This window comes from Egretta garzetta, unplaced genomic scaffold, assembly GCF_000687185.1.
Source record: "Egretta garzetta isolate BGI_Z169 unplaced genomic scaffold, ASM68718v1 scaffold23, whole genome shotgun sequence".
NCBI lineage: Eukaryota > Metazoa > Chordata > Aves > Pelecaniformes > Ardeidae > Egretta > Egretta garzetta.
This window is the reverse complement of record NW_009259237.1, coordinates 3,009,292-3,029,508: the sequence shown is the minus strand read 5'-3', so window position 1 is coordinate 3,029,508 and position 20,217 is coordinate 3,009,292. Positions and strand designations below refer to the sequence as shown.

The 20,217-nt window shown below is 36.0% G+C and overlaps 1 protein-coding gene across 1 annotated transcript in view; it reads right to left on the bottom strand.

Moving 5' to 3' along the window:
- The window catches only part of LOC118451996 (transcription initiation factor TFIID subunit 4-like), a gene marked incomplete at its 5' end in the record, with an annotated part of 147,020 nt that overhangs the window by 114,249 nt on the left and 12,554 nt on the right, over positions 1-20,217 (bottom strand). The window contains 6 exons of the mRNA XM_035891533.1: positions 503-608; positions 9,719-9,976; positions 11,860-11,949; positions 13,673-13,795; positions 14,682-14,909; positions 16,148-16,285. Of these exons, the coding sequence (XP_035747426.1) occupies positions 503-608; positions 9,719-9,976; positions 11,860-11,949; positions 13,673-13,795; positions 14,682-14,909; positions 16,148-16,285 (943 nt within the window). The remainder of the gene's footprint in view (positions 1-502; positions 609-9,718; positions 9,977-11,859; positions 11,950-13,672; positions 13,796-14,681; positions 14,910-16,147; positions 16,286-20,217) is intronic.

Below are 20,217 nucleotides of genomic sequence, written 5' to 3'. Positions count from 1 at the left end.
AAAAAAAAAAAAAAAAAAAAAAAAAAGCATGTGGGTTGAGAAATTTCTCTAGGACTCCTACCTTGACCTCTGTAGCTGCAGAGACAGTGACTATCACGTTCCACTTCAGGAGTAAGAGTTAAAAGTAGGATGATTAAATTGAGGCATCCTCTAGGCTTCAGGAAAAAATGCAGAATTTCTTTCTTGGCCCAGAGTTAGAGCTTAAAACAGTAAGAGTCAAGTTCCTGACTTCTTTCAGAACTTCCCATGAAAAACTGCTGAGTAAGGAGCTAAGCACGTGAGAGTTTAGTCCTAAGGTTGTTTCAAAACATTCCACTGTGTTGGTCTGAAATACCTTGAAACTGCAGAGTGAAAACATGCATTCCTCAGCCAGTATGAAGTAAAAAAATAAATGTCAAGCCTGCCAATGTCAACACTGTAAGTTTTTCCCATGCTACTAGTTTGTAATTACAATGAAATTCATACAAAGGTAACAATCTCACTAAAACATTTAAACCCATACCTTGTGGTCTAATGGTCTGAGTTATTACCACTGGCATCCTAATCTGGGTAGTCTGGCAAGCAGGGTTTCGTTTCACAGTTTGAGCAGATGTTGACTGGATAATCTGCTATTATTAAAAAAAAGTATACTTATATTATACTCTTTATACACAAACACACACAACGTAAATACACTAATACCTGCAATTACTAATATAAGCATGTGGATCTCTAAGAGCACAACCAGCTAGTGACAAAAGTCATATTCATGTAATGCGTGCGGTTGTGTGTGTGTGTATATACCTATTTTGCCATTATGCTTTAAAAAAAATCAAATAATATTTGACACAAATGTCATGTCACAACCTTCATCAAAAATAGATTTCAAAGTAGTAAGGTTAATACTAAAGTTTAGACTTTCGTCTTCAGAAATTTTACTAGGAAGTAAAGCATTTTTGTAGAAGAAAATGCTGCAATAATTTTAGTGGTAACCACCTACAACCGTTAGGCCTTTCACTACATTTCTACACTTCTTAATGAAAATATATAGTAAAAGTAAATTCTAAAATATTGTGGGTTCCAAAGTCAGATATACACAAGAAAGAAACAATGTTTTGTGGTGATCATACACTATTCATCTTTCAAATGTTAATTGGATATTCTCAAGACTTCACTTACTACTAAGTTCTAAAGTCCTTACCCAAAACTGAAACTGGGCTAGCAACTTAGAATTTGACCCAAAGCCAAATCAAATCAAAAAGAAAAAACCTGCAAGGGTCATGTCTAAGCAACAGCAAACTATATGTTCATGAAATCAGGGACAAGGCAAGCACAGATGTAATGAACAGAAGATTCGAAAATACGTGTGGATGCTACAGAGCTGGAAAAAAAATAAATCCGTAAATAAACTCTGAAAACAAAACCCGGGCAAATAGCTGCGAATAAGATTACAACCACAACTCAGGCATGACAACTTCAGAAGTCATGTGCTCTTCACAGTCACAGCTCCGTTACTCCCACTGTATAATGTGTCTGCTGTTTCCAAATTACACGTCTTGGTCTCACGCCCACAGGATGCAGTATTCCCTCCTAGAAGACAACACGCCACGCTACACACTCTACATGGAGCAAATGGGAACCACTGCACCTTTAATCAGCACCAGTCAGCATTATTCTTACAAAGTCTATCTAAAACTGTATTATTAAGCTGAATAATGAATGGCCAAATCTCTGACTTTGAAGTATGCTATGGAGAAAAAGAAAGGAGAAACAGTATTTTCAAATGAGACGTAATAGCAGAGAATTAAGAAGCTATGGAACAATTAGGAAATTGTTCCATCAGCAGTAACCAGGTCTCCCAAATCGGAGGGAAGAGAGGTGAAAACTACAAACAAGAAAAGAGTAATGAGGGAACAAGACTTGCAATGTAGTCTGAAGAAAAAAATAAATAGGGCCATTCTGAAGTTACAAAATTGCATTCTGTACATCCTAAAATATTAAAAGTTGAAAAGCCGTGACAAACCTGTGGATGTAGAAGTATTAGCAATAGCTACCTTGCAGAAAGAGAAAAGGGAAAAAAAGATTAAGGATTCAGGTTCGACTATGGACACTGAAGGGAAACAAAGCATTTGTACTAAGAATAGAAATGGAGCAAATGGATGTAAATTTACTCGGTCAAGATGGGCAGTGAGTAAATAGTGACACTCAGAGGGAAAAGAATAGAGTAGCTACCATGCTTAGAAACAGGAAAGAAACAGAGGTGATAAGTGAAATTGAGGGAAAAAAGTTTTATTTGACTGCACTTTGATGCACGGGAAACACATACAAGTATATTTTAACAAGTAAGGAGACACAATAGCCCACAGGGAGGGAAAAACAAAAAAACCCCACCACCCACGAAAAAGACTACACTGGTATGAAAAAGGAGGAGAATGTTGCTGCTTTTACAATAATTTATTGGATGAGTTTTCAGAGAATTGTGAAGAAAAGCAGCCGTACCTGAACTGGCCAGAAGCCAGGCCAGAAAGGGAGATGTGTGTGACCTGTGGGTAGAATTACTATCTGGTATTACAGTAGTCATCTGTGATTAGATTTTTTTTCTCTGCGAAGCAAGCAACTTCTATCATTCAGAATCAAGTTCCATTTCACCTGATTAATATTTTCATGTGAATGCTCTAAAAATGAGCCACTGACACTATTGAAGATAGGATATTATTTAACATGACATAAATAATGGCAATGTTTTCTTTACTATTAAATACAGTAAAAAAATGTCTTTTATCAAGTACTGTACTAGGACTTCATATGTAGAAGTGCTGAAAGTGTAGGAAATTGAGAAATAAACTTGTCCAAGGGACACAGATTAAAATCATCATCTTAAATTCCATACAGAAACCAATCAGCAACAAGCGCATATTCTCTAAAAGAAACAACTGCACTTGAACTCAGAGCAACATTTTACACTAACTTGAATTCCATTTTCTATACAGATTTAAGATACACTTCAACACAGATGTAATCTTCAGATCTGGAACTGATTAAGGTATAAACATCAGCAATTTGTTTCTGAAACAGAACGTGTAACCTTCTTTGCAGGTAAACAAAGAACATAGTAAAAACCGATGAATCAGAGGTAATCGACTCTGCATTAAAACTTATAAACAATCTAAACCACCCTTCATCAATTAAAACAATCCAAACTGTTCTAATCCTCTTGCCTATTTTCCCAACAGCATAAACATTACTATCATGTCCTTAACTTGGCCTGAAAAGTGTAAACAACAAACAAGGTACTAGCAAGCTAGCCTGGGAGCTGATTAACTTAGACAAATTATTTCATATTTCTCACAGCCTAAAAAATACACGCAATGAGTGTATCCCATCTAATGTTATCTATTCATATGCTGAATCCCAAATGATCAGTTAGTACGCACCAATTTACTATCCCAGACTGATATGGAAGATAGAGAAGTGGATGTTTTAGTATACTGAGATTATCAGAGACATTACTTCAGCCTTCAGAAAAGAGGAGATCTTATTGCTGCCTGCAACTACCTTATGGGAAGATGTAGAGAAGATAGAGCCAGACTCTCTCAGAGCTGCAGAGCAGAAGGATGTGACACAATGAGCACGAGTTGGAATATGGGAAATTTCAATTTAGTACAAGGGAAAAAAAATTTACCTGCAAGCACTGGGACAGGTTGCCCAGAAAAGCTGTGTAATCTCATCTTGAAGATACTCAAAACATGACTGGTCAAGGGCCTGGGCAACATGCTAACCTGTAAGCACTTTTACTACTACATCCATAATCATAATATCAACGATCAAAAGTGCTGAGTCAGATAACAAGACAGAATATAAGTCTTCAAAGTTTACAGAAACTGTTCGTCATTCCATCTTCACTAAAAAGAACGGAAGCCATGTTCATTGTTTTCACCACTGAAGACAGCAAGCACAACAGCAGAAGAAAACCAACAAAGGCACAGGGGAAAAAAAAAAAAAAAAAAAAGATTTAATGTGATTTAGCCATTGCCTGGATTTGATAATGAGTTTGGAAAATAGCAAAATTACCAAACAAAATTATGATCGAGACAGCAAGTACTGACATATCCCAGCTTATTCCTCTTCGCTCTATCAATTGGTCAAAAGTTGAAGAATCGTCTCCTAGGCTACTGGACTTCGGAGCTCTTCAAGGAACACACTGAAGCAGGTAAGTCATGTCATTGCTTCTCTGAGTGCAATACATGAAAAGTTACCTATTTTTTTCCTGCGAAATAACATTTTTCTGCAAAGAAAGATGTACATTTCTCACAATAGAAAGTATACTCCCTCTTTTTAAATTTTATCTTCCCACTTCTCTGCTTAACCGTCATCTTTCCACTCCACTAGTCACACTCACTTTGATTCACCATCTGTCTGCTCCACCAGACAAGTTCCTTCTCTCACTTCTCAAATGCTTCAGACTACTCCTCTGTCCATTTCTAAAGTTCACTTTATTTTCACATGTGTTGAAAGGGATGTTCATACAAGGGTGCTTCCACAATACAAGCAGACTTATGAAGATGAAGAAGTGGTGACAGCCGAAATACTCATTTTTAATTAAGGCCCTTCTTCAAAAATCTTGGATTCAATAACTGTGTGAGAATAAAGTAATTGCACTCTCTGGTCCTAATCTCAAGCCAAAAGGTGATGATCATACCATGAGGTGCGTGAATCTTCTACCATAGGTATTATTGCAGGACAAAGAACAGATTACAGATGTGAATACAGACCAATAATTAACAACACAAATGGCCAATAAATACAGATTGAGAAAGAATTCAGCCAAAGCACATAAAACGTATAAAAGTAGAAAGACTGATAACTCCTGTTCTCTTTCTCTTACCTAAACAGGAGATACTAAATAAAAATGAAAGCTACTACCAACAAACCATTGAAGGGAAAAGTCCTTTAGGACAATTAGATTAGAACTTGCTGCTAAAGTTTTTGAGGACAAGGATTTTGCCAGTCTCAGTGATCTAGATGCTCCTTTACCAGTGCAAGTGGATGAGGTCCCAACAATATGCTTCCCCTTACTTGTCAAGGGCTGCAAAATCAGACTGACTCAGTTTACATATATCACACTTTGCAACAAAAGCATCTGATCCAAAAGCTTAAGGGTATCAAATACAGCAATAAAAACAAAAGCGTAAGAAATAGAAGCTTCTGCAAAGAATGGAAAATAAAAACAGATTTGGAAACTATATCCTTTACCAAGCATTTTTTCTCTCAATTAAGTTAAAAAAAGTATTGCAGAAGGAAGAACAAGCCACTTGTAAAGCACAGAATTCAGAATGGCCATGGTCTGATATGACATTTATCTTCACTCATGAGTAAACACTTGCTAACTCACTTGTGGCTATGCCACTTGTGATTTATCAGTCTACTCACTCCTGAAGATAAATGTCATATCAAACCTCAGCTATCATGTAATCTGGCAGCATTAACTTACAATGTTCATGGTTTTATGGGCCTAGAATTCATATTTGCCATTGTTTACCATGCTGTAATAGTAACAGTTACAATTTTTCAACAGTGCCTCAAAATTTGCAGTTATTTTTCCTCCCAAATAAGAAAAACAGGACTTTTTTAAAACATGGCATGTAATTTTTAATGTCAATGACAATATTGTTCCACTGAATATATGTTTTCAAAGAAGCAATGAAGAAAAAAAAAAAAGCCACTGGATCACTTGTCCTCTACCTGCTCCCCAATTAATTACACAATTCTTCCTACAGTATTTCACCTGGTATCATTTTGAATGTTTTCAGTGACGGCTTTTTCATTGCTGCCTTTGGAAGCCTGATCTACCATCTAGTAATCTGTCTTACTGTAAGGATATTTTGCCTTACATCCTGCCTAAATCCTACTTTGCTTAATTATATCCTGTTATTCATATTTATACTTTCTTAGACCACTCTGAATAAGCCATTGATACACTTTGATGATTAAACCCTTAAAATATTTGTAAATGGTTTCTGTGCTTCCCTTTAGTCAGTGTTTGACCAAGTTACATGTGTTTAATTCTCTTAAGCTTTTCTTTTAGTCTTTGCTTTCAAGTCTGTGCTTTAATTGCCATCTTTTGTTACTGGTTTCCAAACAGCTTTCACTGCCAATATCCTCCTTATACTAAGGTAGAACCCACAAAATTCTGAAAGTAAAGTCCATGATAACAACTCAGAAAACTACTAGGCTGTATTTCAAAGAGGCATACAATTTGTCAAGTATAGGCTTTGTTCCTGTTAATGGATCCAAGACGTCTACTGCTCAACAGCCATTTTTATTTAAATTTTATTGTATGCCAAATTCCAAGTAAGCAACTAGATCTTCATTAGGTCATTAACAGAAACTACTCCTTTTATCCAAATAGCCATCTTTTACTCTTTCCACTTCTAAGCTGCCTTGCACACAGGACAAAAAGAAAATTATTTCCTGCGAGTCACTATAATATGTACAAATTATGATCACTCAACAACAGAAAACTGATGCCAGAAAAAACTTCAGCAGAGAATTAAAAAGCAAAGCAGAACATCCCCATATAACATAATGCTTATTCTGCTGTTGTACCTTGTTTCCAAATTCCATTACTCCATCTCACCTTTTGGGAGCCTGCAACCACTATGACAGTCCCTGGAAAAGTGTTAGTAAATGTTTTAGCAAATACCATTCTAATGTAACTTAGAAGATGGCGAAATCTCCCCTCTGGACACTGTGCATAATTTACTGCAGCAATAATGGTCTAGAAGTATTTCTATATATCCTTCCTAATCCTAGACCTGCACGAATCTTTATATATCTTTGCATATAATTAATTTGTTTTAATTAGATGGATCATTTTGAGTATCTTGCTGTTTGTATTTAAATTCAATAACTGGCTTCAACCTCCAGGAGTACTTTGTCCTTACAATGCAGTGCCAATACAAAATATATAAAGTGCTAATCGATCTCCATTACTCATCAATCTACTACAACTTCAACATGTTTATTAAAGAACATCTCTCTTACTCATAAAAATTTTATGTGCTGTAACACCCAGAACGAGACAGGTGATGTCTGCATATATAAGGCTATATAGAGCTCCTGCCCCCTAAGAATGACAATTTAGACAAACTTTGAACATTGCACTTAGAACAATTAAAAAAATTGATTGCTGGCTTATCTCATTAGTGTCTCATCAATAAAATATTAGCCTAAGACTATTCCCCTTTTCCCTAGCTAGAAGTAGTTACCAGTACTAACAGCACTATCTAGCTCTTCAGCGCATAGCCTTTTCACAGTTTTGAAACACTGTTCCAATACTTCACAAAACAGATAAATAAAATAGTCTTCTCTCTGATCTCCACTAACACTATACATTTTAATGCTGAAGTCTCCTTTGCGCAATCTACACTGCAAGCTGAACAGCATACACAGAATTCCCATGTTGCAAGATACCTCAATATCTTGAGATAGATGGAAGAAGAAGTATCACCACATCTGACCCCTTTGTAAAACAAAAAAGTAAAAAGAAAGGAACAGCTAACAGATTCTCAACATTTTAAAAGGAAGTAGAATACTGCAAACTGGCTGGTATGAAAGTATCTATATTCCAAAACAGGCTTGCCCTTCTGCAGCTGGACAGTTTGCAAAGCCAGCTGGAACTCTCTCCGGTGAGCTTCAGGCTTGGAAAATCTGGAGCTCAGCCAGTTTCCTCCATCAGTGCTGGCCACCCTTAGGCAAGCCAGCTGTAATCTTCCTCTTTCGGACAAGTCCCAGGCAAAATGGCCAGCAGCTCTTTGCTGTGCTCTGATTTTGGGGAGCACTAAGAAGTGTGAAGAGTGTGATCATTGTCACCACAAAAAAGTCAATACTTGTGAACAATTACTAGTCTGATATGGAGATGCTGCTGGGTTGTCTGCTTGGCACCTGCATTGATAGTTGCTGTGGTATATAAGATTTTTTTAATGCAGTAAGTCTTACTGTCCGATGCTGCTTTTGTCTGCATAGAACTAATTTGAGGGCCATTAAGAAGTGCTTGGTTAATGTAATGTTTGGTTCTATTAACTATTTACTGATAAATTGAAGCAAATACAGAATGCCAGTTTTGCAATAAAGCCAATAAATTATAGGTTTTTAATGTATGTACTTCTCCCTAAATATTTTCTAGAAAAGGAATAGTATTAAGCATAGTTTTGCTCTGCACAGTTTGCTACCTTTTGAAAATGTAGTGGTCATTTCATGTACCCAGTAAGTGAAAATTCAGTCCTAGACCTATGACCTCCTTACAGACAGACAAACAACTTCTTTTGCCCATCAGATCAATCTCCATAATACATTAATTTAGCAGTTTTCAGCTCCCTCATATTGCACAGGTGAATAAGATGACAGAGCAACTCTTAACCCAACTAGAGATTAACAATGTGAACATCACGATTGCTTGCTTTGAGTATGCATTGACTTGTGAGGGAGACACAGAAGGTGTCTCTCCCACAAATTTGACTTTATCCCATTCAGAAAATATTCCACAAGAACTATAATCGTAAGAGTAAGTCTTATGGACTTATTGACACATTTTTGTTCTACATGTGTTTCTCAGAGAAGATGTTCTTACATATTAAAACTATGCTCACGAAAGGATGCTAAAATTATATTAATTTCATTTTAAAGTTAGCAATTTACCTGCTAGGAAGTATTTGTAAGGTTCAAAAGACATGGCTCAGACATTTTCAGATTGTGCACTGCTACTTTTAAACTAAAGCAAAAGAAATATTCTCTCTCCACACAACCTACAAATTATTTATATCCTTTATAGCGCCTATAAACTCGAAGGTAGATAACTGTAAGGTTTTACATTATCATACATGCATTTCTGAATCTTGGCAATATAAACTTTTACCAACTTGATACACCTTCTGGAACTTGTCATTTTGATTTTGAAACTTAAGTCAAGTACTTTACTCATACATACACAGAAACGACAGACAAAGAAACTCTTAACATCTTTGCTTGAAGGATGGTAATGCCTGTATAAACTCAAGGCCTTGTAAAAATCCTAAACATATTTTAATTACAACTGTAAACACACATGCAAGATCCTATAGAACAGTGGGATAAATTCACCACACTCTCAGGGAGTAACTGGCTGTATAGTTGCCTTACTGATAGTGCCTTTGAAATTAATGAGTCTAAGCACCTAATACTCAAATATGCACGACAATTACATATTTCAGTAAATAACAAACTATGGCACTATTTCTAAACAAAACATGCTGGTACAGTACAGCTATTCTTCTACAAGATTTTATAACTATGTATAGAAAAGTTTAAAATGAGATAGAGTCAATTTTAATGCAGACTAAACTAAGCAAAGCAGCGTACCTAATGACACACTGAAAATTATACTCTTGCCTGTAAGTCTTGAAAAGCTTTCTGTTCTACATTTGTAATTAACTCAAATTCCACTATGCTCTTAAAACAATCACTGTATTCCAGACAAAAAGGCCAAGAGCCTACTTTCTTAAATTTAAGCTATGTTAATTATGTTATCTAAACTAATGGTTGAACATAATGTGAACTGCCATAAAATGAGGTACTACTATATATCACAGAATATGACACAAACAAACAAAAAAGTATTTTTACAAACAAGCTGCAATAAAAATAACATTGAAAACTGCTATTCAGTTTGTTAAGAAATTTTCTTTTATACTACAGTACCTACCAGTTGAGAACTCTGATTTGACTGTACCACCTTAACCTGAGGAGGCTGCACTGTATTTGATACAGAGACTGTGCAAATGTTGTTTGGTTGCCTTATTCCTATTGTCTGCGTTGTGACAACAGAGGAAATGCTTCCAGAGGCAGATTGAGGTATAACTTGTGATAGCTTGGTTTGTTGAAGTGACTGCTGAGACGGCTGTCCTTGCAAAACTGAATGTTGACTATTCAGTAAAGATTGTCTCAATGCAGGTAGACTTTTCTAAAAACAGAAGAAAGTTTATGAAATTTAGCAGGTTGACAAAAAATAGTTTGACACTTGCTGTAAGCCTGATTAAAAGAATGCAGCTTTTTTCCAATTTTACTATCTGCATATTCATCAAAAAGAAGTAAGATTGAACACATGTTGTAAAAGGGAAAGTTCAGTTTATATTTTTAATAAGCTTTCCATTTAGATTTAGCAACCCTGTAGAATTTTATGTGCCCTAATTCCCCTGTAGCAGTAAAATATAACACACCCCTGCCTCAAAACTGTCTAGAACTTGTAGCTTAGGTCTTTGGAAGGGCAAAAAATGGAAATAGAAAAGGCAGAACCGTAGGAACAGCCCTACTCCCATTGCATGCTAGAAGAAGTAAGCTGCACCAATTTACTTCTCCTGACATGCCTCCAATACCTACAACAAGATGATTTAACTGTTGATGCCCTACAGCAATAGCTGTTTACTGTATTATTACTGATCTAATGTATTCTGACTGGATTAGAAAAGTGTACTATTGTATGTTTCATGTTCAGACCAGTTCAACCAAAAAATATAGTTCTAAAAGGCTACACTGTACCTTCACGAATAAACTTTTTACTTTTCAAGTGGTAGTAGTGTTCTTTTGAAGTGCTCCCCCCTTGAAGTGCTCCCCCCAGGCAGCTGTAGAATGCAACAGTTTAGCCCAAGCTACAGTTCTTTCTAAACTTCTAATATTTATATAAAAACTTAATGCCTGTTGCCAAGAAAGGACTTCAAAGAAAGGAAACAAGTTAAAACTTATCATGATGCTAGAAGTGACTGCAGTATAACAGCAGGAAAAGGCACAAGTAAGGGTTAATGCTAACTTGAAAAAACAGAAGCAGAGAGAGAGAGTTCTGAAGAAAAGTAGAAGGGAGAGAAGAAAGAGAGGAAATCTGCCCTAAACTGAGAAGTTTTGGACTAGAAGTAAAATGCTTTTAAAATTACAGTTGTGGGTTTGTTGGGGTATAATTAAACGTGCTTTGTATGCTTGTCTATAATCTCGGATATGGAATCTGTTGTAGCTAATGTACAAGAACCAATTAAAAGTTAAATTTACCCCCACGTATACTAACTTAGCACCCATCACATTAGAACTTCTGTCATAGATTAGTTCCAGATTACAAGCAGGATCAGCTAATCAATTATTTCAATAAAATTATCAAGTTTAGTTTTTCATAATCACCATCACACATGCATTGAAAGTTATCAATGACTCAAATGTAGGTTACAGAAACAATATGGAAAAAGCTTATTAAATTACTTGAAGCAGTCTATAGAAATTAACTTGTGACTCTTCCAAATGTGAATGCTGCACTTCTTCACAAAAAGATGACCTACTACCACAGGAAAGTATATGCATTATAACAGTAAAGGATCACTACAGAACAGACAGTGGATGGTTTCCAAATTAGGGAGTAACTGCTTTTTTATATAAATGTAATTACTAATTGCTACAACGTTGTAGGATCAGGGCTACTCAAGCAGTAGACTCCGGATCAGCTCTGGACGACAAATAAATTTTTCTTAAACTTAAACCAAGGCCCCAAACACATGAGGTCTCCCTCCTGCAGGAAATCCCTATTTCTTACCATTCTCTCAAACTCTCAGGGAGCAGATAGCTGCAGCACACAGCCACAGCTCCCAACCGCAAAGCAGTAAGCAGCACCTGGCTGGCCTGACAAGAGATGGAGCTGGCACGTGACTTCCAGCCAAGAAGATTTTGGCAGAAATTGGCAGCACAAAGTAAAAATTTAGTAGCCTGTTCTAGACAGGTGAAACTAATTCAATTTAAAAAGTATATTCTAAAACTTAATGTATTGACATTTGCATTGATATAAATTTATCTAAACAATATTCGCATTACCTTAAGGAAAGGTACAAGATATGGCTGAGGAGATGATTTGAGTTCCGATTGAAGGCGGCCTGTAAATTCTTCTGGATCAATCTTTGCATCCTTCAGGGGGAAGAAAAAAAAAGAGCACCAACAACTTAGTTCAGTTGTTTGGTTGTTTTTTTTCCCAGATAACATTTATGGATATATCTCTATTTAAAGAGGCTACCATATCAAGAAGAACTTTCAAAGCTGAAGTCCCTAAACTCCTCTGTATCTATAAAACCTTCTGTCAAGAGCTAATTTATGTATGTAACATGCCACTCAGAATTCAGGGAGTTCCCTTGGGGATGCACAATTTAAGACACATGAAGATCCCACAAACACTCAAGTCTTTTTTTTGAGATTCCATTCTCTTGCTAGCATTTACACAATGATTTCTGTTTAAAAATATTGATAAAAAACCAAGTTGTTGAAATAGCCTTACAAACGATTATAAAATTCACCAGCCCTTGTAATAAGAAAATATCTTAATTTCAAAACCAGTTTTGAAGGTTCAGTTTAACTTAGTAGTATACGTGTATGCATATATATAAAATGATATATGTAAAGCATATGCATATATAAAAAGTATACATAAGTATATATATAAAATTTTCACCTATGTAAAATGTGTGTGTATATATGTATATATACTCACAAAATATACACATAAATATATTAAATATATATTCAGTAGTTTATTTAGTAGTCAATACGGGAGAACTCTATAACCCAGGTATATTATAATACTTCTAAAGTATCACTAGTTACAATTTCAGGTTGTAATAAAAACATTCATTAGCTTTCCTGGACTGACACAGAACAAGAACAAAAACAAACCAACCAAAACAACCTTCAATAAATATATTTATTTTATATATACATATCATCAGTTTGTTCAAAATATGATAATTAGTTACCTTTACTTAGTTAATCTTTCTTAGTTTTCAAAAGTTAAAATGAGTTTTTACTGGAACCACTGAATATTATTATTAAATAGCTCATACTTGAAAAAAATTCTTAGGCTTGTCTAAAATGCACAGGTTTCTCTGTCAATGAATTCAAAGAAATATATATAAACTACCTTTAAATCCAAGTTCTTCATAGGCTATATTTAATTTCTTTTAAGAAGCTTGACCATTTGTCCAGCTCCACACTAACATCTGTCTGAAACTCATTTATACAATTCACTGAAACATCTGTTGCACTGGACTACAGTAACTCAGACCTTTTCCAGGCCCAAGGGCTCTCTCTAGCTGAAACACAACTTTGCCTCTTGAAAGCCTCTTGAAGTTAAGGCTCCATGCCGGGGCATCTGTCTGCAGAACTGCTTGGACTCAGCAGCTTAGCAAAATACTTTTTCCTTCAGTCCTAGAAACTCTAAAGCATGTTGGGGAGTCATACATCTATGTTCATTCTGTGGTTAAAACATTTAATGGTTTCTTAGTGTTTCAGAAAAGACTGTGGTTTGGAGGAAAAAAAACCAATGAATTGTCAAGGAAAACCCCTGTATCTTACCCTATTTTTCTAAATAAACAACCAAACTATTACCCATCAAAGCAAGTGTGGTTTTGATGAATGCATACTAAATATTTTGCTGCATTTCTCCTTTCAGAAACTAAGGGAAAGCCTACCTTTGACAGATTTTTGAAGATACATAATGTACAGAATATTTGCATTTTGATGCAGCCCAACTCCTTTCACTTTCATTACAGAAAAAAAATAGTTAAGCTATAGTTTTCAGCATACATAAATAACAAGCTTAATAGATAACTGACAGAATGAAAGATAACTAAATATTTACCAACAAATCCTGAACCAGAGCTTTCACATTACGGGACGTTTCTGGAGACGGTGAATTATGAGAAGCAAGTTTTATAAGGGTAGCTAAAAAGTTTTTGCATTTTTTCACATTCTCTTGCATTTCCTGCAAAAACCAAAGAAAACAAATATCAGATCCACACTAAATTCCAATCAGCATCAATGCATGCTCTGGTCACTGTAAATCAGGAAAATTATGAAATTGTTCTGATTCAGGCAGGACACATTTGAAATACATCTGCAGCTATTTTACTATTGCTGCTAGTTACCCGACATTTTCTTCATTACATAACTAAAATCATACCTCACGAATACTAACAAAAGAAGAAAAATCAATGAAGGAAATATATTTAATATTTTACAGTCTGTTTGGATAAAAATAACCTTAAATATGAGAAGTAACACAACAATTTGTTGGAAATGCATTCTCCTTTGAGATGCCCAATACACAATGTACAATGTTCTCCAAGCTATATTAATTTGTTAAATTATTGATTCAGTATGTTTTTGTACAAAACAGCTACAGCAGTAAAATCAAATTAGAAATAGGCTTCAAACATCATCATATCTAATCTTTTTTTCATCAGTAAGAAAACAGATGCGTTAATTTTTTCAAACTCTTATTTTTATATGGTGTAATTACTCCGAGAAACAGAAATGTTACACTTCAGTGTAATGACACTTTTGAGGCCCAACAACATGATAATAACGAAGTCCATAGACTGAAGGCCCAACTGTTCTGTCTACAGAAACACAGTACTTCTTTCACTACTGACACATACATGGCAGGATGGGGAAAGCTGGCCACAAGCATGGTCAGAATTTGTACCCCATCTAGTTGAAATGAGGGAAAGGGTTTCTCGTTGATAAAGTATTTATTCCATCACATGAATTGTGCTTTGCATGAAGAAAGAGTTCTTTCTGCTTCCAAATAGACCTTAGAAGTTTATAAAGTACTAAGAAAACCAAGTATCTAGTATTTTAAAACTTACCTGTGATACAACCGTAGTTCCAGGTACAGGAGAGCTTGGTATGACCTGGGGCTGTGCTGGTACTTGTGCTGTTGTATGAGGCGGAAGTGGCAGCCGAGGCTGACCCTGGTTTTGTGCTGAAGCTTGAGTTTGTCCACCAGTAATTACTGCAGGTTGTTGGGAAGCTGATGTTCCAGTTGCTACTGTTGTCTTGAATAAATTTTGAGCGCTCGTTGTAGCTACTGATACCTATTAATATTTTATATTGAAAATGCAGGTAATTATCTTCTTTTAATTCTTTTACTCAACCACAAAGTTCTTGAAAGCCTGACAAGAAGAACTTGTTTCCTTTCAAATACACCCTTACTGACAAAATAAAACCATTGACTTTAGTTACTATAACCCTAATTTTGTCACCCTTTACTGAACAGTAAAAGTCTTCATTTAAAAAGTTCTTTTTATTACAAAAATAAATGTACCACTAAAAAATGAGTTGTTACTATCCAGCCCTTTAAGATCACCATGACTTCTGTATCTCAACTTTCTGTAAATTTGACCCTTAATATAAACAAGTCAATTCCCAATGATCTGTGGTCATGTCATCAGGTTTACAATTATCCATACCATAGTTACAGTGATAGCTCAGATCCAGATGACACAAACGCGCTAACACAGCTTCCCAACCTAATGTGAACCCAGCAGCAGCTTATATGCTTTTGCACCAGTGCAAAGCCCTAGTGAACAAAACTGTACTGGACCTGGCCGGGCCACATGCAAAGACCGTACTGCACAATCCTCAACCCTAGACAGCTAGGAAGCTTATAAGGCTGCACAGAGCACCACGCATACACGCACCCACCATCCAGTTCAGCTCTCATACTTTATCTGACCTAACATGCCACCCTTCCAAGTGCCAAAACCTCTCAGACAGACACACCAAACAGGACTGCAGAAGCTAGAGAACGCAGCCAAGCAGCATAACACGCTGAGCAGAACCTACCAGGACCTCCCAATCCAGCCCGACTGCAGAGCTTTGCTCTTTGCTTTGGGCACAGATACAGAACAAGCTAAGCAGATGTAGAACTGCGAGGCCACAGGTGATGCCGTGGATCCTGCAGCACTGGTGACCACACAAGCAGACACCACAGTTCCTGACAAGGGACAAACACACATCCACCACTGACCTAGCATTTATAAGTCCAGCTGATTTAAGTTTTTTCTTTTAAAAAAAAAAAAAAAAAAGCTTAAAACTGGATCTATACTACCCCCAAATTTTTTATCATCTAGGAAACAGTAGAAAATAAGATCCAGGCTATCACTCAGCACCTTGCAAAACAGTCTGACTACACATTCATTATTAATTTCTGGGATTATGTTTGCAATAGAAGCAAACACATGAACACTAAAATTCACTTTTGACAAAACATGTAATGACAAAACATCCTTTTCTTCACCCATCTTTTCCTTTTTATATTCTTGCTACTTACCGTGGTATGTGAAAGAATAGAGCCTCCTGGTAGAGTCGCAGCAGCCGTAGCACTGACAGGTGTAGCAGTTGATTGAACAACTTTGGCTTGCACTGGAAGTCCTAGGCGGACAGTAGATGTGGCTACAGAAGTTGGTTGCTAATAAAGGAAAAATAAACACTTTATTTTTTTTCCTCCTTAGCAACTTGATCTCAAAGACTTTTTAGTAATAGTGATTACATGAATAATGGTTATTAACACTGCAAGAAACCCAAACCAGTAGTATGTTCTTAAATATATATTCACAAATAATGCAAAAATGAGCTTTCTTATGTTCAACAATACGTTTGCAATATTTCTCCCAAAAGCTATTTCTCATATGGATATGTGGAAAAGATTAGAAAAAAATAGGATGTGACCTGCAGAAAACGGATGTTACATTGATATATTAGTTCAGTTGTAGTATTTACACATCAGTATTCATCCGTATTTGAATTTATAATTGCCAGTTAACACATATGGGTCATTTTGATATTTACTAGCTTTTTCTAGTGCTTCTTGAAAAAAATTAATATGGGAAGAAAATTCAGAGACCAGAAAAATATTTTCAAAATAATTTCAGATTAAATTATATAGAAACTAACTTGCAAAGAAATGAAGCCTAAGCATTTTCAGAATCTTTTTCATAGAATACACACTCTGTAACCAGACAGCAACTGGAATGTTAAATACAGACAAAGGAAAACGACTGGCTTACAGCCCTTCACTCAGCAGCCCACTCTGCAACTCCATAAGTTTGCCTCGTGCAAACATATTCATTGTTTTTATAATTTAATTAGGAGAAAGAGATTGAAATCTCTTACCATCATATAAAAGGAATAAAACATGTCTCCAGGAAAGTTGTCATTTAATTCTACAGGAATGTAAATACCATTATGGAAGAAATACATCACACAATATGGCAATTATAACAAAAAGAGAACCACTCGTTATTAAAAATGGAGGCCTCACTGGTCTCTTGTAACTTGCATTTATTAAGATTTGCATTCAAACACATATTTAGAAAAGACAAATTTTCTAAGTGGCTGGAGTAATAAATCATGGACAATATTGTTTCTCACAAGATAAAACCAATTTTCCTTGATTTACATTTTAAGCTACGTGACTCTATAATTAATATTTTTACAAGGAATGGCTTATTTTAGATTCTTATATTGTCTATTAAACCTACATAAAATAATTCTTCAAAGAACATCCAGTATACTTAAGAGATCTCCAACAGGAACAGAGGCCCAGGCAGGTATTCAAAGCCCCAAGCATTCCTTACCAATCAGTCCAGCAACATCATCTACTGGATATCAATCTTCAGTACTTGGGGGGAAAAAAGGGGAGAAAAAAAAAAATCTACCTGTCATCTGAACAAAACCTTTGTTTTGTTTGGACAGCTTTCAAGATTTTTAAAATCTTGGCTAGGGATGTCTTCCATACTGAGACAGCCTAGAGGCAATAAACAGCATCATCATGAATAGGTAGAATTGTCTGGTTTCTTGGAAGAAGGATCACGTAAAGCTTTTTCTGTTTTTAAGTACCTTACCTCTTTTCTCCACTGTAAAGAAGATCACTTGCTTTGATTTCTTTAAAATACTGGTTGAATGAAACTATATTTACCTGATTAATGTTTGCATTTAAAAACATAAATACTGTGTATCTTGTTCATTTGCTTATAATCAGTGTTTCCAAACTAAAAATACAGCATGCCTCTGTTATCTGTCCCCTTCTTGTCAGTAAGTACTTCCGGAGGTGAGGATTTACAAAGCAAGCAGATAACCAGGCAAACTCCTGGCAGCTACTCAGTTCCAAGAAAGATCTGCAGCCAGAAACCCACAAATACATAGCTCAGGCTCCTAGCTAGAGCAGCTAATAAATGCCGACAATTCATCACAGGAACATACTTGAAAACAAAACTGCGTGTAATTAAAACATAAAATTTCAGTATCATAACAGCGTATCATCCAACTGAGTACACAATACATTCCACACGTAGTATTCCACCGTGCCAGACCACAGGAACAAACCATGCAACATGGAAGACTAAATTCACCCTCAGTTTTAAAAATCAGTGACAAAAGCCTTTGATACAAAATGGCAGTAAGTTCTATTAATGTGTTGGATAGGAAGGAAAAGCCTCACTACCAAAGAACTGCAAAGTAATGCAACAGCTTACTAACGTGGTTCCAAAAGTCATAAATGTTAAAAAAGTGGATGAGAAACATAACAAGGAACTAGCCTAGAGAAATTCTCAACTATCAAGGAAATGATCTTCAAATGACAGCTGCAAGTTGCCAAATGACACTATAAGGACTCCCCACACAAATACTTCAAGAAGAACTGATAAAAACTATTTAGAAACAAGTAGCTACGTTTTCTATTAAAGGGAAGCTGTAAACAGATCTCACGGGAAAACCATCAAAAAGAAAACAAAAATGGTCAACATTATATAAAAAAAATCATTATCCAATGTGTCAAGCTCCTACTGGAACAACCTAAAAGAATTTATGATGTTGTTTAAAGAGAAACTGCTAACGTTTGGTATGATGTTATTAAAGTCCAAAATTACCAAGAGAGACTTAGAAAGGAATATATTTTCAAATATAACTGTATTATTTGTGATTAGACACATCACATATTTCTTCATTTCCTAAATATATGAAAGTAACGTTTGAGAGGCTTTTTCCCTGTACTCAGACATTATCAGGTAGGAAACTCAAACATGAATGAATGCAGTATATAATCCCCTACCAATCTCCATGGGGACACTTGAGAATGCTTAAGATAGCCTTTTGTATACAGACTTGAGCTGGCTCTGTCCACACAGAAAGGTTAGAAATTCTAAGTGGAGCACTGTACACTGCTACTGTGGAAATAAGGATTTCAAAACAGATCTGGCTCACGTCTGGCCAGCTTGGAGGGGGAATGGGGCTGTCCCACGGTTCATTCTGCCTGCACATGTCACGCAGACAACGCCAGTGACTCCAGTTTCAGGGTGCAATAAGTCACTTCCATAAAGGCAGTCAGTGCACATTTATAACTGTTCATGGAAGTCAGCGCAGAATTATTCTGTGTCCTGTAAATCCACTCCCTAAATAACTACACCTTAACTTTCCTATGTAGACCTTCTCCCCAGAGCTCTGGACACACAAATAGAGGGGCAAAGCTCAAGGCATAAACAGGAGCGAATGGCATTGTACCTGCTGCGGGCAAACAAGCGGCCTCTATATTTGAAGGAATAAACAAGGCTGCATTTGAAAAAGCAGGCCACTTGAATATGGAGAAAACAGCCAAAATATCCAGGGATTATTTGTCCCTGCCAAGGCATGACTACACCAATTTTAGGGACTGCATTGTGTAGTCACAGCTTTACAAAATCAAGACTACTTAAACTGCCAAAGTTAGGATACTGATATATATAATCCTTGGGAACAGGTTTGTGGTATACTTGTATTTTGTACTACAGTACCACCTACTGATGAAACACTCAGGGTACCAGCAACACAGTCTGCACTACAAAGCAAGAGAGCTTACTTTTGCCAGTTATGTTACACGTATCATTTCATGATCAGTCCTGTCAATAAACGTGGCCACTATCAATCACAAAAGTTAGAAAGAAAACACAGCAACAGCATTTGAACAAACGGTAAGACAAAAGCAGGGGTGAGTTTATCACGATACACATCATGACATCGCCTCCTGTATCTTTCAATACATGGCTTTGCTAGGTACTATACAAAACTCAATTTTAGCAGAATATGACCTTTAATTTAAATTGGCCAAATGCAAAATAAAACTCAATTTTATTTTTAAGCATTAATCTGGAAGATTTCTTAGAAACAAAATAGGCTGTGCTAAGATGCCCCGCTGCCTCAAACAATAAAAGCCAGTGTTTAACAAAGAGAAAACTAAGGTGCGATTGCAGACACTGGCAGAAGCATAGGCTAAACGTCAAATCTAGTAGCTCATTTTAGAGTAACTCATTTATACAACCTTACTTACAGGCATGGTTGGTAGCTCTACTTACTATTAACAACACTAAC